This window comes from Ruditapes philippinarum, unplaced genomic scaffold (assembly GCF_026571515.1).
Source record: "Ruditapes philippinarum isolate M1 unplaced genomic scaffold, ASM2657151v2 ctg53_1_1_1_1, whole genome shotgun sequence".
In the NCBI taxonomy this organism is placed as follows: Eukaryota; Metazoa; Mollusca; class Bivalvia; order Venerida; family Veneridae; genus Ruditapes; species Ruditapes philippinarum.
The window spans coordinates 117,544-137,727 of NW_026855612.1; the positions used below are offsets into that span (position 1 = coordinate 117,544).

The window sequence follows — 20,184 nt, forward strand, 5'->3', positions numbered from 1 at the left end:
GATAAAAGCTTTAAGCTATTTTGTACCATTCTCCAGCCCACTTCATGACCATAATCTGTGCAATATCAGAAAACGTGATACTGACAATTGAGTCCAATGGTCATTTGCCTCTGATTCATGTTGGATTAGAAATTGCACTTTACTTGGTGAAACTGGTTAATTTTGGTTAGTTATCCAGCAATGCTAGTTTTTAGGGTAGACCAACCACTGAGATATGACTAAAACACTGTTAAAACCAGACAAACATTTAAGAATTTGAAATAATATCAAACTGCTTAATAGTTTTTTAAAAAAAAGGGTTATATCCCTTTTTTTCAATGCTAGTGTTTTTCTGCTTCCTTTTTGTACAAATACAATTGTACTTAGATTTTGATATATACTTTTGTTGTTAACATGTGTATGAAAAAAGATTTTGCAAGATTTATTAAGTACCATTCATATACATGTATTATTTATCTGTTTATTTTCAGGGACTAAATATTGAAAATGGCAGTCAATTTCTTGATCCTCATGATAAATGCATTCAGTGTACATGCAACAACGGAACCGCGTCATGTGACCGGTTATCATGTGACCAACCTACGTGCAACAGTCCGGTTCAAGGATCTTGTTGTCTTGAATGTAAAGATTGTAATTATTATGGCAAAATAGTGAGAAACGATGCAAAAATTCAAAGTGTGCTAAACTCTTGTGAAGAGTGCCGATGCGTGATGGGTAATATTATTTGTGACAAGAAAGTGTGTCCTGAACCTCGATGTACCCACCCAGTCAGATATGACTGCTGCCCTGTCTGTGACCAATGTGACTACGAAGGCAAGATTCATAACAGTTTGACCTATTTTCAAAGTGAAGCAGACACGTGTCAGCGTTGCTTTTGCAGCGTGGGAAGTGTTAAATGTACCAACACCTGCAGAACTGACTGTTACTATTTAAGTAAACATTACACCGATGGGGAAATATTTCCTAGTATTTTGGAAGGCTGCCAAGATTGTGTCTGTGAGAAAGGAAAAGTGACTTGCAGCAGACGACAGTGTGCAGATGTTACATGTTCCCATCCAATCAGAGGTTCTTGTTGTAGCGAATGCACTGATTGTTTCTATGAAAGTAAGGAATATAAAAATAGACAGAGATTCCAACATGGTTGCCAAGACTGTACCTGTCAAGGTATTTATATTTAAGTTCAGCCAAATGTAACCATGGCCTCCCACCCTAGCGAAATGGAGGGGGGGGGGGATAATGTGGAGTTCTGCCTTAACTGCATTTTGGTGCAAAATGGCAAGGAGTATTTTCTTAATCTTTTGGATGGGGATTTTACATTCTACGTGTAAATGTTTCTAAAGGATTGGGCCTTTACCAGGTATTTGAAAGTTGAAGTGCCTGGTGCTTTTTGGGGTCAAAGGGGCTGTGGTTACACTTGACAGGTGCATTACAAAATTGTGTTAAAGCAAGGTCTTTCAAGTAGAATGGTCTGGAGTCGGATCAATTTTACAAAAAAAGATGTCTCGGCTGAGTCACATGATTTGGTTATCTGCCCACTGTGATCTCGCCTGGTGTATAACTGTTAAGAAAAAAAATTATTAGATAATGTTTTGTTAAATTGATTTCTTTAAAATCCTGGCTACATTACATTATCAGCTTTTACTTTAAAAAGTAACAATTTTATAGAGTTTTTCATGACTTAGTTACTATGATGACATTTGAATGTCCAGCTAGTCTATATTTTATGTCATGTTTAAGCTCATCATGTTGTTATATATTATATAGAAACTCTAATTTTGTTTACAGGCAATTTGTGTGGGACCCTATGCTATTCTTTTACTGTGCAACTCCCAAAAACAAAAAGTAATCATTTAAAACACATAAGAGGCTGGGGGAGGTCCTTCACTGGTAGCCTCAACAGATAACCAATGACTCCTCAACTGAATTTTAATGCCCCCAAAATTTTAAATTAATATATTTTTTACAATATTACTCAGTCAAATTATTTCAACTATTCATTACTTGCAGACGGTAATATAACATGCACACCTGTTGTCTGCCCACCTGTGACATGTGATCAACCAGTGTTTGGTGACTGTTGTCCTGAATGTGAGAGGCCTACTAGAAGCTGTTATACTAATGGTAGACAATACAATGATGGTGATCAAGTACAAGATGTAACAAAACCTTGCTCTACATGTGTCTGTCAGGTAATATGTACAATGTTGCGTAGCTTGACATGTAAGTTAGCAGAATATGTGGTTAATAGAACTAGGAATTGTCAGTTTTAAACTTGGTGACATTCTTAAATTAAGGGCATGGCCATTAATTGCCTGGGTTCCAGTCTTTCTATTTTTCATGTGCTTCTGTTAGGCAGATCAATATTATCAGAAATTGAACAACCAGTAATAGTGATGTGCTCATATTAAATAACGTTTAAGTTATGAAAAAGCAAAAAATACCAATGCCTGGATTCCAGGCGAGTATGAACCTCTGGGTGCTTAATTTTTGCATTCTGTAATGAAATACTACAAACAAAGTGTATTTATTAGGCTAGTTATTTAAGTTTGATATTTAATTTTGGAGAATACCTAGTTTATCTTGCAGTATTACAAAATCATTATTATTTATGGGGCACTAACTTTTGTGGTTTTGTGGATAGGTCATAAAGTCTGCTGTAACATTATATTGCATTACATTGTTTGCATTTTACCTTAGACAATCCATGGATATAAGGACCAACAAAAATGTCCTTTTTGACAAGACCACGAAATTTCATGCCCACAAAATTAAGTGAATTCACAGTATTTAGCTTGGTTGATTTAATTATAGGGAGGAACAGTTTCTTGTGAAAGGCGGCAGTGTCCTGCCCTAACATGTCAGCATCCGACCCGTGGGGAGTGCTGTCCCGAATGCAACAACTGTCAACTGGGGCTGGTTGTTATACAAAACAGGGACATGTATGATGATGTTAATGACAACTGTACTCAATGTGAATGTCAGGTAATGTCATATGGTATTGTGTGTAGTATATAATTATATATATATATAACAAAAAACACAGTCCATGAATATAAATATTATATAAATAATGTATTGAAATGCCTTTGCTTGGCACTAACAAGGGATACATCCTTTCATTATTTTCATTTAAGTTCTCATTAATCATCATAGTTACAGTGACCTTCTTTTTGCACAAAATTTATATCTTTGGCTAATACTCCGTGGAAATTACATGGAGGTATATTATCAGTACTTTGTGCTTCAAAATCATCAAACTCCTTAAGGGAATGACATGAGTGACATGTTTGGGGTCTGTACTTGACAGCAAAAGCTACTTTTTGTGCTTGCCGGGTGGATGGACATCATTTAACATAGACTACATAGATATATACATAGAAATATATATAGAAGTTACATTTGGTAGATGTTCTGTATATCAGTTTGTCATATAAACCATGTTGCGGCAATACTAGTATAATAAAACAACTCAATAAAAAACGATATAACACTAGTGATGTGACGTCATTTGAGTTATCCTTAATGTTCTTTATTGAATGTTTATAAAATAAATTTTTTGTAGGACAATTTTGAAATTCATAATATCCAAAATGTTTATGCTGTTAACTTTGTCTATACCGGCACTTGGGGCTTAGGTTGCTCAAATGTCATGGACAGCAAGTTATACTGTAGTAAGTTCCTTATTTTTACAATATTACCTCCCTTGACAAAAGTGCCAGTCTTTTTAATAAAATTTAGTAAACAATTCATTATATCATTCATGTGAACTGTCAAATTCTTATACATTTGAAGTAAATTATTACTATAGGTTATCTATAAACATGTATGTAATGAAAGAACCCTAAATTTGCCCTAGCTTTCAACCTTTTTGGCCTTCTTCAGCAGCATTTATTATTAATCTATGATAAATGTTTAATAAAAACTGGTGAAAAAGGCTGAAAGGCCTAAAGCTAAGTTATAATGGCGAATTTAAATAAGCGTTTTTTATTTTGTAAGACTCAGTCTGACTCGAAAAATTGTGACCAGGGGAATTAATGCATAACTTTATGAAAAAGTTGTGCGCTATCTACTTTATGAATTCACTATAATTTTTAATAAATATTTAAAATGATAAGTTCAATAATTTTATGATATGTATTTAATGTATATAAATTACAATAACTTTTAATATAAAAAAATCCATAAATCCAGTCACTAATGATACAGCATGACGATCTTGATACATTGATACAGGCCAGGGTGGCATGAGGTGCTAAGTGTGATTTACCTTTGGAAAATCTTTGGTTTCAAATATACAGGGCCATAACTATATAGGAATCACTTTGTCCAATCATGCCAAATTTCACCCTTATGATTTTTCTTTGACATTTGAACTATTTCTTAGTAATGTTTTTAAATATGGAAACTTTTAATTAAATCTGCATTATTTTCCATCAGACAAAATTATTCTATATTTTTATGCCAAAGCATTATAAAATGCTATACATGAAATATACACTCAGTTTTCACATAATAATATTTTTGCTGGTGGCAACAGATTATACCAATGCCACCCTTGCAGACCAAGACCAGTTTGGTCATTTTTGCTGTCTGATGATTGTATGCATTAATTGTTTTTCATTCCATCTTAATATGGCATGTCTCCAGATGAACCAAAATATTCCAAGAAAATCAAATTTGATAAAAGAATTGCTGTGAATTTATGAAAAAGTATAAAGATCCATGGTAAAAGTAATAATTTCTATGTTATGTGCAATGAATGATCAATTTAGCAGTATTTTTTTCAACTTTTTTTCAGTTTTTGGGGGTAATTTACATTGCTTGTAAGTGCTGTTTGCAATGTGAACATTATTTTCTTTGTTCACTTCACAATATTTTTACTCTTTTTATACATTTTGATAATTTTTATGAAAATTAGATTGACTCTGGATGCGTGCTGCTTTAAGATGTTTAGCATGAATAGCATGAGTTTTTTGTATTGTTTATAGCAAAATTATCATTTTCCTTTTTCTGTAGGATGGAACAATAATCTGCAAGAAAAAATCATGTGAGATAGTGCACTGTAGATATCCAGAAAGGGGTGAATGTGGATGCCCTGTTTGTGGAAGGGGTTGTCGCTTTGGTGACAAGAATATCCGGGACAACGAGGTGTTCCCTAACCCAGTGGATAGATGTCAACAGTGTGAGTGTATGGTAAGTGAAAGTTGGTGTTTGTATTGTTTGGGTAATATATATATAACTTTATTAGATATTTACAGTCGACTCCGGTTATAACGAACTCAATGGGACATTAAAATATTGTTTGTTATATCCGAAGTCCGCTTTAAGCGAAGTAGCAACAACTTGCTGACTTGTTTGGATGGGGAAATTTGCCGTGAAAAAGCCATACTCTTCACTGGTTACCGATGTAACCTGTATTTACTTCAGCGGTTATTTAATGCGGGGCATTATATTGAGCAATATATCATGTACATGGTACAAGTATTTATTCATGTATTAATTGTCTATAAAGTTCTTACCTTTTGTTTTCTTTGTTTATTATCGTTTGGTTAATTTTGCAAACAATAAAAATCGATTATTTGGCAATTATCGGGTATTTACAGCAATCAACTGAGGGTGTGAAATACAAATTTTCCGTAACAAGTAGGAAATTATATGTGAGAACATTTTATCAAAATCTTTATTCCCTGAAGCCATTACTAACTTGTGCAATCATATGATTGTTTAATTATCGGATAGCTTTATTCATGTACTGATCCTTATCGGCGCATTCCGATATTTAAATTATAACAGTTTGTTATAACCGAGGAAATTTAAATTTTTTCCGTCATTTGGGGCTTGAAAAAATGGTTCGTTATAGCCGAAAATTACAAGCGAGTACGTATTAAGCAATGTGATTTAATATAAAATAAAGAAGGAATCGGCCGGGGATGTCAGATTTAGTTCGCTATTAACGATAATTCGTTATAAGCGAGTTCGTTATAAGTGGAGTCGACTGTACTAGTTTTGCTGACATGTCCCTTTTTACAGGCTTACAGTCAATGGTAAATATTAACACTGACAATATGTGAAAAATAAGATGGACATAAAAACATCTCTGTTGTCCTACAATAAAGTTTTTAAATAACTACAATCAAGTACTATATGCAGTTGGTATAGTTACTTGTCTCGATAAATTATGTAGGAAAAGTTGTACGGGGATTCTACATATTTCCGGACAAAATGTTTTTTCGCTGTACTTTTATTTAAAACAATAACAAAGAATGGAATTTTACCCAAATAATTTTGGGTTCTTAATATACGTAAACATTACTTTTGTTAAAACATGAAATTAAACATTTGACTGTAGAAATGTGTCTTTAAAGTAGGGCATTATAAGAGAGAAAAAATCGTGTAGACAGCTCATTTTACGAGACATTGCAAGTCCTGAATTGAAATTAATCTTAAAATAATCAGCAAGGAAACTACAACTATTGAAAGACAAGGTTAAGATATTGAAAGAAACAGTATGTCACTAAAACAAGAAACTACTGCCAATATATTGGGGTGTAATTGAAAATAACACTATTAACATATTGATTCTTAATGATAATGTATAAAACATTTTGATATTTAAATGGAAATCTGTTTCCTTGTCATACAGTTCCCTTTTGGTGATCATGTAGCATTTGTTACAAAAGCGATAAATTTTTTTGTTTACATTTCATGTAGAGATTCCTCCCATGGGCGTAACCCGTTTCCTTGTATGTTTTGAATGTGCATTTCTTTGTAATAGACAACAAGTTACTTATATATTTAGTAAATTTAAAATTACTATTATTGTAATTATCATTAAAATATGTTACGATTGTCTCCTGAGATAACGTGGAGAAGAATTAAAAGTAAAACCTATCTAAAATAACACAAAAAGGGCCTCTTTATCCATTTACCTGAGAGTGGTTTTGTTGTTATTTACTTTGAAATAGAAGTATGTACGATTCAGACCGAGTGATTTTTCAATCAAAGCAAAAATAAAAGCACTATTCAGCAGGAATAGCTTTTGTCCGGTAAACATGTAGGATCCCAGTATAGACAAAATTAAAAAAAAAACATAGGTCTTGTGAAAATAAAATGCTTTTTTTTTCAAAGAAGGAGATTTTATAATTTGCAACAAACAAAGAAGGAAGTTCTGACTTCAAAAATAGGGAGATTTCTTTAACTTGTGAAATTACCCCTCATTTGAAGAAAATATGGCTGCAGAAAGTGGGAGTCTCCCGCTAAAAGAATTCATATTTCAACAAATTTTAAAATCTCTTGTTTCTCTCTCAATGTATAGAATTTAAACATGTGCAAAAAAGACAGACCATAAATAATAAATAAATCTACAAAATAATTTTGCAAGATTTGAAACTGAAAAGTATAAAATGCCCATAAAGGTAATACAAAAGCTTGCATTCTGTGGTAGATAAGTAATGATGTACAATGCCTTTCATGCCCCAGCATAAAATAGTGCTAGTAATAAAATAACAACTATCACCACTATATACCGGGAAACTTAGGCTAACTCTCCATGTCAATATGAATGTGTTCCTGGCTGAAGTACCATGATGAATCCATGGCTGGTATCTGCAAGCACAGTATTGTGCTAGTAACAATAATTAAACCAGCACAACAAAAGTACCCACAAACATCAGACACTGTTAAATATAAAGATTTTATGGCAGATGGTTGAAAAATTCTTGCATATATGCAAGCACAGTAATGTGCTAGTAATAATGAATTAACAAGCACAACAAAGTACCCACAAATAGACATGATGAAAATAAGATAAGAAAATAAACTTTTCCTGGCAGAAATGTTGAAAATATCTTGCACATCTGCAAGCACAGTATTGTGCTAGTAACAATGACATAAACCAGCACAACAAAGTACCCACAAACATACATGATATAAATAAGAAAAGAAATGAACTCTTCCTGACAGAAGTGTTGAAAATTTCTTGCACAGCTGCAAGCACTGGATTGTGCTATTACAAATAATAAAATATGCACAACACAGTACTTACAACCAGACAAGTTGTGTTGCCTCAATCCAGAATGCCTCCCAAACCTGTGAAAACCTGTAATACTAACATATGATGATATAATAATATATTCCTATCCCAGCATCAAAAAGTGCTAGTAAATTGACTCGAAAACCAGCACCTAAAGATACCAGGATAAGAAAATAAGAATTCCATGTAGATCCATTACATTATATGCCCAAATTCCAGCACAAGAAAATGCCAGTAAATCGATTCACCAAATTATACCAGGAGTATAACGAATTCCTAGAAGATCAGAATATTATTATATTCCCCAAACCCAGCATCAGAAAGTGCTAGTAAATTTGAAAACCAGCACCTAATGATACCAGGGTTAGAAAGTTCCAAGAATATGCCTCAATTAGTGCTAGTCACCAAAAGATACCAGAATTCCTTGTAGAATTATCACATAACATATGGGTTAGAAAAGACTTGGTGCAGGGGTATTATTTCTCCCCGCATCAAGTCAATGCTAACATATGTACATGTGAGACTGTGTAGCGTATATCGGCAGTCGGCATCTACTTGAGACGATTGTATGATATACCCCTGCAAGCACAGGTTTGTGCTAGTTAAAGTGACAGACTAGCAACAATCAAGTACCTGCAAGCACATAACATATTTCATCCTCCATCCAGTAAATAATCCCAGTTTGTTATGTCTGTGTAAAAAACCTCGCTGTTGTTTTTTTCTAATTTCCATGCAAGCACAGGATTGTGCTAGTAATAGTGATCAAACTAGCATCAACCAAGTACCTGCATAGAAAATGAAAAATAAGTCCATTCTTAAAAAAAATTGAAAAAAAAAGATAAATGTCCACAATATACTTTGTAAGCACAGGATTGTGCTAGCAATTTTTTTACAAGCCAGCCTCAACCAAGTGCCCACAAGAATAATGCAGCTTTGCCATGAAAATGACAAAATTTCAACAATAATCTTACAAAGAATTCTATCAATTTTAAAAATGTTACTTTTAAAATAAACAAATGCTATTTGAGAAATTTTGAGTAAATAAAAGAAATAAATAAATGTTTAACTTTATATCTTTACATTTTTTGGGTTTTCTTAAGTTATCAATAGTTACTTTTCAGAGTAGCTTGAGTAACTGATAATGTTGTGAAGAATTTTTGGGGTTTATATAGGAAAAGTTGAGATTTGCTTGATAATTGGCAGGTGACAGACTCTGAGTTAAAACTCAGCCACTTCCAGTCCACAGGAAGGGGTTAGTAACTGGTGGCAATTACCCACCATTGTTTTCTTGTTAATTGGACCCCTTAATTTTTGCGCAAACTGTCACCTTGTTGGTGAGATATGGTTGATAAGTTCTCATTATGTCACACCTATATTGAGTATTGAGACCCTGTTGGCCCCAATTACATGGTGATCTATTGTTGTATATCTTAAAGTTTTCACACATTTGGCCACTGAATGGACAATATGGGGGTAGGATATTGTAATTGACATGCTGTTAATTGGTCACTTTGTATATCTATCATTATGTTTAATCAATTTGTTTTCTTAATTAAGGAAATTGAATTTCATTTTGTATTTTTTAATCAAGATAATTTTTCATTTCCTTGAAATTATTTTTTTTTGTGGAAAAGATTTTTTATCTTTCAGAAAAAACATATTTATTTCCTTGTTGAAAATACAATTATTATTTTGCTGTGTTTAAGGCAATTTTAAATAAATTTGTACTGTTTTGGTCATTTTGTATGTCTTTGTTAATTTTTTTATATAGAAAATAATTATTTTTGGAATATCACATAGAATTTTTTACTTTGACATAACTACCTGTTAACAATTTAGTATACTTGATGAATACTTTTGAGTTGGATCATTGTGTGTTTTTTTTTTAACAAAACAACACATTTTTTAAATTGAAACTGGAGTTGATTTTTACATTCAAACTTACATTAATTTAAAGTCAAGGAAGTTCAGATTAAGCGATACAGAAAACAATAAAACATAAATAAAAAAGCTGTAGGGTAGGGTTTTTAGAATGTTTAAAGGCACAATAATGCCTCAGAAACAATTGTTTTTTTTTTACTTCTTAAGAGGTGGCAAAATTTTTGATAACACTTAAGTAATGCATATAGAGCATGTTGGATGCTTGTTTCTTGAAGAAAGTAGTGATAAATGTAAAAAAGTTTGTCATAAAAAAAGTAAATTATAAACAAAGTAATATTTTGACTTCCAAACATAATAATAAATCACTATAACTGCACTAAATACCAAAAAGCAACTGATGAACTAGATGGCCAATGAGTATCTTTTGGGAAAATATAAATTTTAAAGAACATCAAAAAATATTTAAAAAAAAGTGAGAAATAAACATAAAGTTATTTCTGGGGCATAATGGGTCTTTAAAAATGCTTATAATATTTAATGGAAGTGTTGAAGGGTTTTTAAATAAAAGGGCAAAGAAACAATGTTTTAATTTTTTTTATTCTTTGAAACTTTTTTCATTATAACTCATTATAATCTTGGGAAAAACTTAATCTGATAGTTATAAAATCCAGGGAAGACAGACAAAACTGCACATGTCAAAAAGCTCAAAATTTTAAAATATGGACAAAAGAAAATAAAAACACATAAATCAAAAGATGTCCAACTGATCACCAGAATAAAATTGTTCTTCCTTATGCTACACAAATATATTACATTTACGTTAATAGTATGTTCTTTGACATGCATTTGTAATAATAATAATAATAAAAAAATATGTCTTTAAATTAGTAATAAATAGTGTGGGATTATGTCCAATCTATAAAATTTTGAGGTGTGGGGTTTTGTCCTTCAATCGAAATTCAAACAATTATCAATAATAATAAAAGTAATAACTTAAAATTTTTAAGATTCTTCAAATAGTATTGTGCACATAATGCCATTTTTAATTTAATATTTATTATTTCCAAAGGCTTAGTTGAAATTCATGAGCACAATTCTATTTTCGTTGAAAATCAATAATTTTCTTATTGCTCAGCAACTTACCATGGTTATTAAATATAAAGAAATTAATGTTATAATGACCCAGGGCTTGTTTCACTAGCTTTTTTTTTTTTTAAATTCAATCGAGAGGTCCATCTTTTCATTGAAGGGCTTATGTTGTACATTTATTATGTTAAATCAGAGACTTTAACTACAGAGGGATAAGAAACTCTGTAAACGGATAATTGCCTACAAATATTTTCAAATCCTGACCCACAATCCTTTGCGTGAGATTCACTGGCCCTTAGAGTTGATTGATTTCCACCATCTTGGTTACAGAGAATAATGTACATCTTTTTAATCTTTAACACTTTTTATACATAATATTTGTAATACTTTTGTCCGCCTTGTTAATTTCACGGGAGGGCTTTTGTCCGCCCAGTCATTTTCATAGGAGGGCTTTTGTCCGCCCTGTTATTTTCACGGGAGGGCTTTTGTCCACCCAGTCATTTTCACGGGAGGGCTTTTGTCCGCCTTGTCATTTTTGGACGGGAGGGCTTTTGTCCGGGAGGGCTTTTGTTCGTTCCCGTGCCAAACATATAAGGAGGAATAAGAGATTTCTTTTTAGAATCTACAAAGTTTAGAAATATATTAAAGATAATAATTCAATAGTATCTAACAGAGTTGAACATTTTTTAATACAAGACTTATTTGAGTAAAACATTAGCAAAAGATTAATTTTCAGAACTTATTACTTTACAATATTATAGAACTTATTTAACATAAAGGAGAAATTCCAATTTTACATTGAACTTATATTGAAAAAAAAATGTCATTAATTCAAGGGAAACAACTCCTACTATTTTAAAATTGATATCCAGTTAAGAGTTGTACCTCTTGTCATGAATACTTTATGCATTAATATCATAAGAAAGATTAAAAAAGACCAAAGGTCATTCAAGGTGTTTAAAAAAGAAAGATACAAAAAAGGGCAGTGGGTGCAAACAGAGTTACAGGAATGTATATCAAAATCCCCTTGATCATAATCCCCTTGGTTGAAAAATGACATAGTGATCGAAATCCCCTCAACAGAAATGACCGGGTGTTCATAATCCCCTTGATGGATAGTCAAAATCCCCTTGGCAAAAATGATGGGGTGGTCAAAATCCCCTCAACTTGTGAAAAACAACCCCCTTTACTCAATATTCTTTTTCCTTTGATCTTTTGTCACTCCAGCTAAACTATTGTGTTACATAAAGAAATGTTGCAAACAGCAGTTACATTGAGTAGAGGAAAGAGTATGGAGTATACTTTAGCAATATAATACAGGTTATTTTTAAATACTCCAATGTTGTCATTTTCATGTTAATATAAAATATAAAACCAGACATAATATTTCACTCTTATTTATTTTCTGACAGCACATTTTACATATGTTAGCACATTCACAGAATTTACATAGCACCGACATTATTTTATTCTGATAATCTGTCCCAGAGCACCCAAGAAGTCTTCAAGGGATTTAATGCCACTTGCGTACTGTGAGCACAAAACTTTCAGTCTCTGCTGGTGAGCTTTAGTGGCCTTCTTCACTCGTTTCTGTAGAAGTTCACCACGATTACATCTCAGAATTTCAGCTGCCACCATTTTTGCATCCTTTTCAACACATTGCACAACTGTCCAAAGTGAAGGATTTGAATGTCCAACAAGGTGCTTAAACCCATTGTTCCAAGATTCACACTGGTTATTTGTTCTATCCTGGTCAGTCATTGTGGCACTGTGCACATTCCAAATTGGTGGAGGAAATCTTGGAGAGGAGCGTCGGAACCTCATATTTCCATTAGCAGTGATGACTGCGCGATTAATTGATTGTTTGTTACATATAACTATAATTGCAATGATTAATTATAATCAACTATCATTTATTTGTTTGTATTTTACAATTTTCTCAGCAATAATAACATCAATAAAGGGTGTCATTATTAACTGGCTGTGACAAACATACACCTTTTAATTGTTTGTATGCTTTTCTCTTTTTTTTCAGCAATTCTTGAAGCAGTTGGTTCTTAAATTCATTGAACTAAAAAGAAAAATAAGAAAAGAAATTATTTGAGGGGATTTTGACTACCCACTGAGGGGATTATGACCACCCCTTTATTTTTGCCAAGGGGATTATGATAACCCTGTCATTTCTGTTGAGGGGATTTCGATCACTATGTCGTTTATCAACCAAGGGGATTATGATCAAGGGGATTTTGAGCGTCTCCCGAGTTACAGGATCAAGCCTAAATAAATGATTTTAAAACATTAGTCTCAATTTCTAAGGCAGCAAAGAAATATATTTTCCCCATAAATTGTCAAACTTTGAAACCTAAATTTTGTTTTTTTGCACTATATAATTGTGTTCTCAAAAAAATAGCGACATAATTTTTAAAAAGTTGAACGCTTGGAACTGTGTTCTTTAATCGATAAAGAGTATACTTTCCCAACAGAATTAAATTCAATGTTGCATTATCTAAGTGTTCATTGCCTAGAATAATATCTGTTAAGGTCCACTGTGTGTTAACATCTGTACATTTTGAATTTATCCATGATTTTATATCTTCTCAAAAAGAAGAACTTAACTGGCTATCCCAAAATAAATGTTTTATAGTCCCCATTTGAAATAATATATATGTCACGGGGTAGAATAATAATATAAACATAATTAACATAATTATATTATATTATATCGGTAAAATTTCTCTCGTCAAATGTGGGTGCCGAAAGTCTCACAAAAATGTGAAATTGCGTAATAATAAATCCTTGATTATACAGGTTTTAAGTGTAGTGGCATTGCATAGATGCCACCCAACGGGGCACATTTTTTTTTGAGCATGCTCAAAACAAACGCAGTCACTCGGCGTTCTGATAAGAGTGCTGTGGGATCGTAGTAAGGACATCGTAGCAACTCAGAAGCATCTCCTACAACGCAACAGGAGCACCATGAAAGGGCAGAATGTTCCCTGAATAAATGCTGTAGTAAGCCACGGCGCTTGTACGGAGATTGTGCGGCGTCTCTAATCTTTAATATTAAATATCTTCAGACTTATGTTCTAATTAGGATTAAATATTATAAAATCAGTATATAGTAATATTTGAAGGTTATGATATAAGTGTTTAACATGTTTATACAAAATAATGTGGTCTTGAAATATATATGCCTTGATATTATATCTACAATTAAGACCAACCGCAATTAAGACCACTTAAGTTCAGTCCCTTTGGTGATCTTAATAGAGGGTTTTCACTGTATATATAAAATGTGCATGCAAGTAAATTACCTTTTCACCATGGATGATGAACGGCAGAAAGCTGGAATATTGCTTGCTTGCATGCAGGTGCAGCAGGTATCTCAGGTATACTGTTCAGACGTGAGTCGCTGGTATATAAAGCACGATTTCAGCGCAGTGTGAGCGCTGTGGAAGCGTAAAGAACACAGCCCAAACATATACAATTGCAACTTAAAATGCTGCAAGATGGCACTACAATGCCATCGAAGCTCTGTAGCAACACCATGATCACTGTTAGGACGCAGTGAAGACATCTTAAAGTCTCCATGTCAACAAAAATATCAGATTTTTCTTGCGATTGCACGGCGCTTTGTTAAATTTAACAAAGCTGTGCAAACGCAGTAAAAGGGCTGTCTAGTGTGACATGGCCTTAAACTAAGAGTTCAAATAAGTGAGTTTAACATCTGCAAATTTTATGCTTGTTGTACCAATAAAAGTTCTATGATAAATTGTTGTAAACTGCAAATATAAGGAAGAACATGAAGTATGAAAATAACGATGAATATTAGAGGAAAATTTAGTAAAAACTTGTATTTGCAATAAAACTTAAGCAGCAAAAAAAAAGAGAAATTATAGAAATAGTAAACAAAAAGAAAATACAGAAATAGGGGAAAATGTCCTGGTTTTTTTTTTATTATTATTATTATTATTTTCTTCAAATTTTGTAGATGGGCAAATGTTCTATTAATTTCATTGGAAAATAATCCTCCCAAATGATGCTACACATTAGCTGCAACATGCTACAAAGTAGCCACATCTTTTATCACTTCTTTGTAATCTCTCTGTCTGTCCGGCAAAAAACTTGTCCAGTCTACTTAAAAACTACTGCTGCAATTTCATTCGAACTTTACAGAATGATCATTACCAAGTCTCGTGCATTTTCCAGTTTTGTGATTTTTGTCCTTTAGGTTCTTTTTGTTTTTTTAAAAATCTGGACACAACTTATACCTCGGAAGCATTAATCACAACAAAATTACATGAAAATTGTAGACTCAGTGAGATTGATTTGAGTCTGTACATTAGAGATAATGAATAAGTGCAACATCCCTCACGCCCCCTATCACCGGCTTGAGCAGTACTCATTTCTCAACACTTGCTGGCATCAATGATCCCAAAGGACCAGAAAAATATAACAACACTGCAGAGAAGAATGGGGAAACTTTTTACAGCTGCAACATGGTAATTGACACCTGCTGTTGTGAAGTATAAAAATCTGGAAACAAAGGGATCCCTCGGAAGCATTAATCACAACAAAATTACATGAAAATTGCATACTCAGTTTGATTGAGTCAGTGAATCAGGGATAATGAATAAGTGCAAAATCCCTTACACCCCCTGTCACCTACTTGAGCGGTACTCAATTAAAGTTTTGTCTAGACAACTTCTCTTATACTACCAATGCAATTGCAATGAAACTTTAACAGGATTGATAGATATCTCGAGTACTTGCACATAATAAATGGGTTTTACAGTTGAAGAAAGTTCATTTGAGTTATTGCCCTTGAATAAAAAGCATTTTGGCCTGTTAATGATTTTTGTGTCTCCTGCTACACAGTATAACTGATGCATGCTCATACAAACGCGCTTCAATGCCAATGGAAAACAAAAAATATTCACAATATGTTAAGTGTATTGAAAAGAATAAACAAGGTATTCATATATATATTTCCTGTGGGAGGGCTTATGTCCGCCCTATCATATATAGGGGTGGGCTTTTGTCCGCCCTGTTATTTTCACAGGGGGGCTATTGTCGAATGTTCAACCTGTCATTTTCACAGGAAGGCTTTAAATGTCCGCCTTGCCATATAGACGGGAGGGCTTTTTGTCCATCCTGTTATTTTTAAGGGAGGGCTTTTGTCCGCCCTTTCATTTTAACGGGAGGGCTTTTGTCTGTCCTGTTATTTTTAAGGGAGGGCTTTTGTCCGCCCTTTCATTTTAACGGGAGGGCTTTTGTCTGTCCTGTTATTTTTAAGGGAGGGCTTTTGTCCGCCCTTTCATTTTAACGGGAGGGCTTTTGTCCTACTTGTCATTTTTGGAAGGGAGGGCTTTTGTTAGTGACAGCTTATGTCCTACACTCACCTAATGGCAAAATAAATTTTATCTTAACTTGACAGTGCCAATGATTTTTATATTCACAACAGTTCTAATGATGCCATAATGACTTAGTGGTTTTCATGGTGATTTAATTTTATTAAAATTGTCTGTATTTACATTAACAAACAACAACATCAATTAAGTAAGTTAGAAATTTATTTACAAGTCATACTTTAACTTTTCCCTGTTTAATAACTACAGTCATTCATACAATTGAAGATTATTTAGGTGATGAGATTAAAACAAATGTACAATAATAATTATAGATAGACACAAAATTATCATTTGAAACTGTAATTGAAAATTTAAAGGCGCATTATGCATCAGAAATTAATATTTTAATGAATTCTTTAGAGTTATCAAACATGTGTTTAATAATGTTTTAATAATGGATTAAGAGTATGTGGATCATTTTAGATGTTTAACGGCTGATGAAAGTTAAGCGCTAAAAGTGCAAGTGCGGTAATGTGCTCACTCAGTAAAGGTAGCAAAATGTAAACAAAGTACTAGTATTTTGACTTCCATACAAATACTGAATTCAAAACAATTGGACCAATTGTCAACAAAGCAAAGATACGGTAGTTCATGTACATGTGTAATTGGCAAATGAGTAGTAACAAAGATACCAAAAATGAAAAAGTTTTTATGAAATAAAAATGATAGCATTTTTGAGGCATAATAGGCCCATAAAAGCAGCCTAACAATTAGATGTATTTTTCAGAGAAATTTTGTTTCAGTTATTCTATTTACAGCTTGGGACAAATTAAAAATCTTGTTCAAGGAAGTTTAAATAAAATACCTAGTTTAATAACTATTTCATGACATTAATAACATATACAATTTACATAATAAATCCACACAAACGTGCAATGTATAATGATATATAATATAATAAACTTAATACATGATGACACAGAGTGTTTGATCATTTTCTCACAATTGCCTTTAAATCAACCAAACTTGGGTACAGGATACCTGGTATAGTTTTCAAGAGTTGTCTCCTGTTTTTAAGAATCTCCATTTGTTTGAAATTTAATTATTGTTTGCATGTTTGTTGTATTTCTTTTCTTATGAAAAAGAAATGTGAATTGTTATAGATATGTCAGTTTAGAGCTGTGACTCATACAGGTTAACATCATTTCTGAGGATGTTTGAATTCAAAATTTTACCATTTTGTTTTAATGAATTCTACTAAAGTTGGTGCTATGGGGCCTGTCTTTCCAATACCATCCACAAACAGGCTCAGTCAAACCAACCTTGCAACATTTCCAATATTGCTGATTTGGACATTGACTTTAGGGATTCCTTTTTGCTTGCTCAATGTTACTTCAATAAATAAAAATTTAGTATATAGACATGATTAACATTTGACACTGTACCAAGTATATGGATAGCTGTCCTACTCTCCCCATCGTCCGCGTCCAGATTTCAGATTAAAGTTTTGGTGCCAATGGCGTACCTACCGATATGCAAATACGCACAGGTGTATAAAAAGAAAAAGAGTTTTGAAATTAAAGAATGAAATCAATAATTTGGGTGGTCAACATATTCATATAGCTGCTAATTGATTCTATAGGTATGCTTAAGATGTTACCTTCGAATATGCGTCACCTATTTATACACAATCAAAAATTCAATTATGAGAAAAGGGAGTTAGCTTAGCACATATGAGCAAATGAAAATAAAATACATTGCTTGGGTATATGACTGGGAACCCAATTTATAGAAAGACTTATTCTATTGTTGAGTCAGTTTGAATCCGAGAAATCAATGTTTTTTAGGAAGTATGGTTTGAATTTTGTTTAAAATTTCAATTTATACCACACTATGCGAAGGATGAGACTTGAAACTCAGAAACAAAATATTCGGCCTTTTTACAGAAGCACGGTGTGACGTACACAATGTAAAAATATGATATAAACAATTTCTTTGGAATTTTCTCTTCTTTCAGCTTTGAGTTAAGTTAAGTTAAGCTTTGAAAAATCAATGTTATAATGCTTATAAACCTTGTCAAAATCCAAATAATGATAAGAAATTGTACAATATATTACAATCATATTTTTCAGAAGAATCAAATTAGTGAAACTAAACATTTGTTTCATTTTTTATATGCAAAATAAAGATCTTGTTTGCAACTTGGCATTTGCAGCACAATGGAAGGGAGTGAGTTAGCTGTATGGAATGTCTTTGTATATTTTACCTTGTAACTATAAGTCAGTATATTATTTCTAAGTTAGTAATATTCATTCATCGTATATTCATTTCAAATTGTGTAGCATAGTTTTGTCCTATGAATCTTTGCAGCGAGCCATTGCCAACATTTATCGTCACAAACTGAACTCAACTTTTGTGTATTTGACCGTAAAAAGAATACTAATGTCAAGTATTTACAAAATATATCACTACAGAAAGTTGTTTCTACTGTATTATTTCATTGAGTATAGGAATTAATTGCATACTTCTGCAAACAATGCAATTTTATTGTACGTAGTCTCATCTATACATATTTAAACATAGACAAAATTTAATATACAACGAGAACAATGTATAACCATATTAAACACATCATGTCTAAATTATTTTATTTTCACCAATTTTAGATAACAAGTTGGCAAGTCTGTTTATACCAACATGCTCAATGTGTGTGAGGCATTTAACTTCGTAATAAAATAACTTAAATATTTCGAATGGAAATTGAAAGAATAGAGTTGAAAACAAAAATGTTAAAGACAATATTTATTGTCAACAACATTGACATAATACGCATTTAAAAATATTTTAAGGAAGCTAAATGATCGTGCGATACTACATTTTAGCTGTGAATATGATAACTTTTCGTTACGCTAAACCAAAGTCATACAAATCATTTTAAAGCATATTTTCCTTATTATATCTCATATTAAGTTATGGTGAAACAAAAGAAAAATAACAAAGAAAAAACTAAACTTGTTACAGAAGAAAATAAAACCCATCTTTATGTAGTAGATATAAGCCAAAAACAGTTCATTGTATGTAAAATCACAGGAACTTGAAATTTAATCAATAGATCACAAAATATGCGTGTATTAGTGATATAGCCCTTATCTCTATTTTATATAGAGATAAGGGCTATATCACTAATACACGCATATTTTGTGATCTATTGATTAAATTTCAAGTTCCTGTGGTAAAATATTGAATTTCATGAGGCGCATAGCTTTTTTTACTTGAAAAATGTTTATTTTTACTATAACTTCTTTACTTTTAAAGGTATCTACCTCAAACTTCAAATACATATTCCTTATCATTAACCACATCACAAGGTTCATAACTATTGAAGCAATATTTTCAGATTTATCTCCCTTTCAACTTTTCTTTTGAATTTTCTTTAAGAAATATTATAACTTCTTTCCTTTTTAAGGTATCTATATCAAACTTGCTAAGTATATATTTCTTATCATAACACACATGCTTACAGTGTGCAAGGTCCATAACTCTAGTGTGACTGTTTCCAGAATTATTCCTCTTGAACTTGGAATTTATATTAACAACTATAACTTCTTGTCATAAGAAGAAATATATCTATATCATAATTGATTTTTCTTTCATAGTTTTGTCTTCCTTACTGCATCCAGCATTTAATTTGTCGGGGTTTGCTGTCTCCTGTGACAGCTCTTGTTTAATGTTAAAATTACATGTATATTACTTTAATATAAAAAGTAAAGAAGCTACTTTTTGTTCAATATGCTACAAGTTTGTTAAAAGTTTTGTATGTTTGGATGTTAT

At 32.2% G+C, this 20,184-nt stretch overlaps 1 protein-coding gene across 1 annotated transcript in view; it reads left to right on the forward strand.

The window, feature by feature from the left end:
• Window positions 1-20,184, forward strand: part of LOC132743895 (kielin/chordin-like protein) — a 146,143-nt gene that overhangs the window by 46,254 nt on the left and 79,705 nt on the right. The window contains exons 28-31 of the mRNA XM_060732489.1: window positions 471-1,164; window positions 2,008-2,189; window positions 2,812-2,982; window positions 5,017-5,193. Of these exons, the coding sequence (XP_060588472.1) occupies window positions 471-1,164; window positions 2,008-2,189; window positions 2,812-2,982; window positions 5,017-5,193 (1,224 nt within the window). The remainder of the gene's footprint in view (window positions 1-470; window positions 1,165-2,007; window positions 2,190-2,811; window positions 2,983-5,016; window positions 5,194-20,184) is intronic.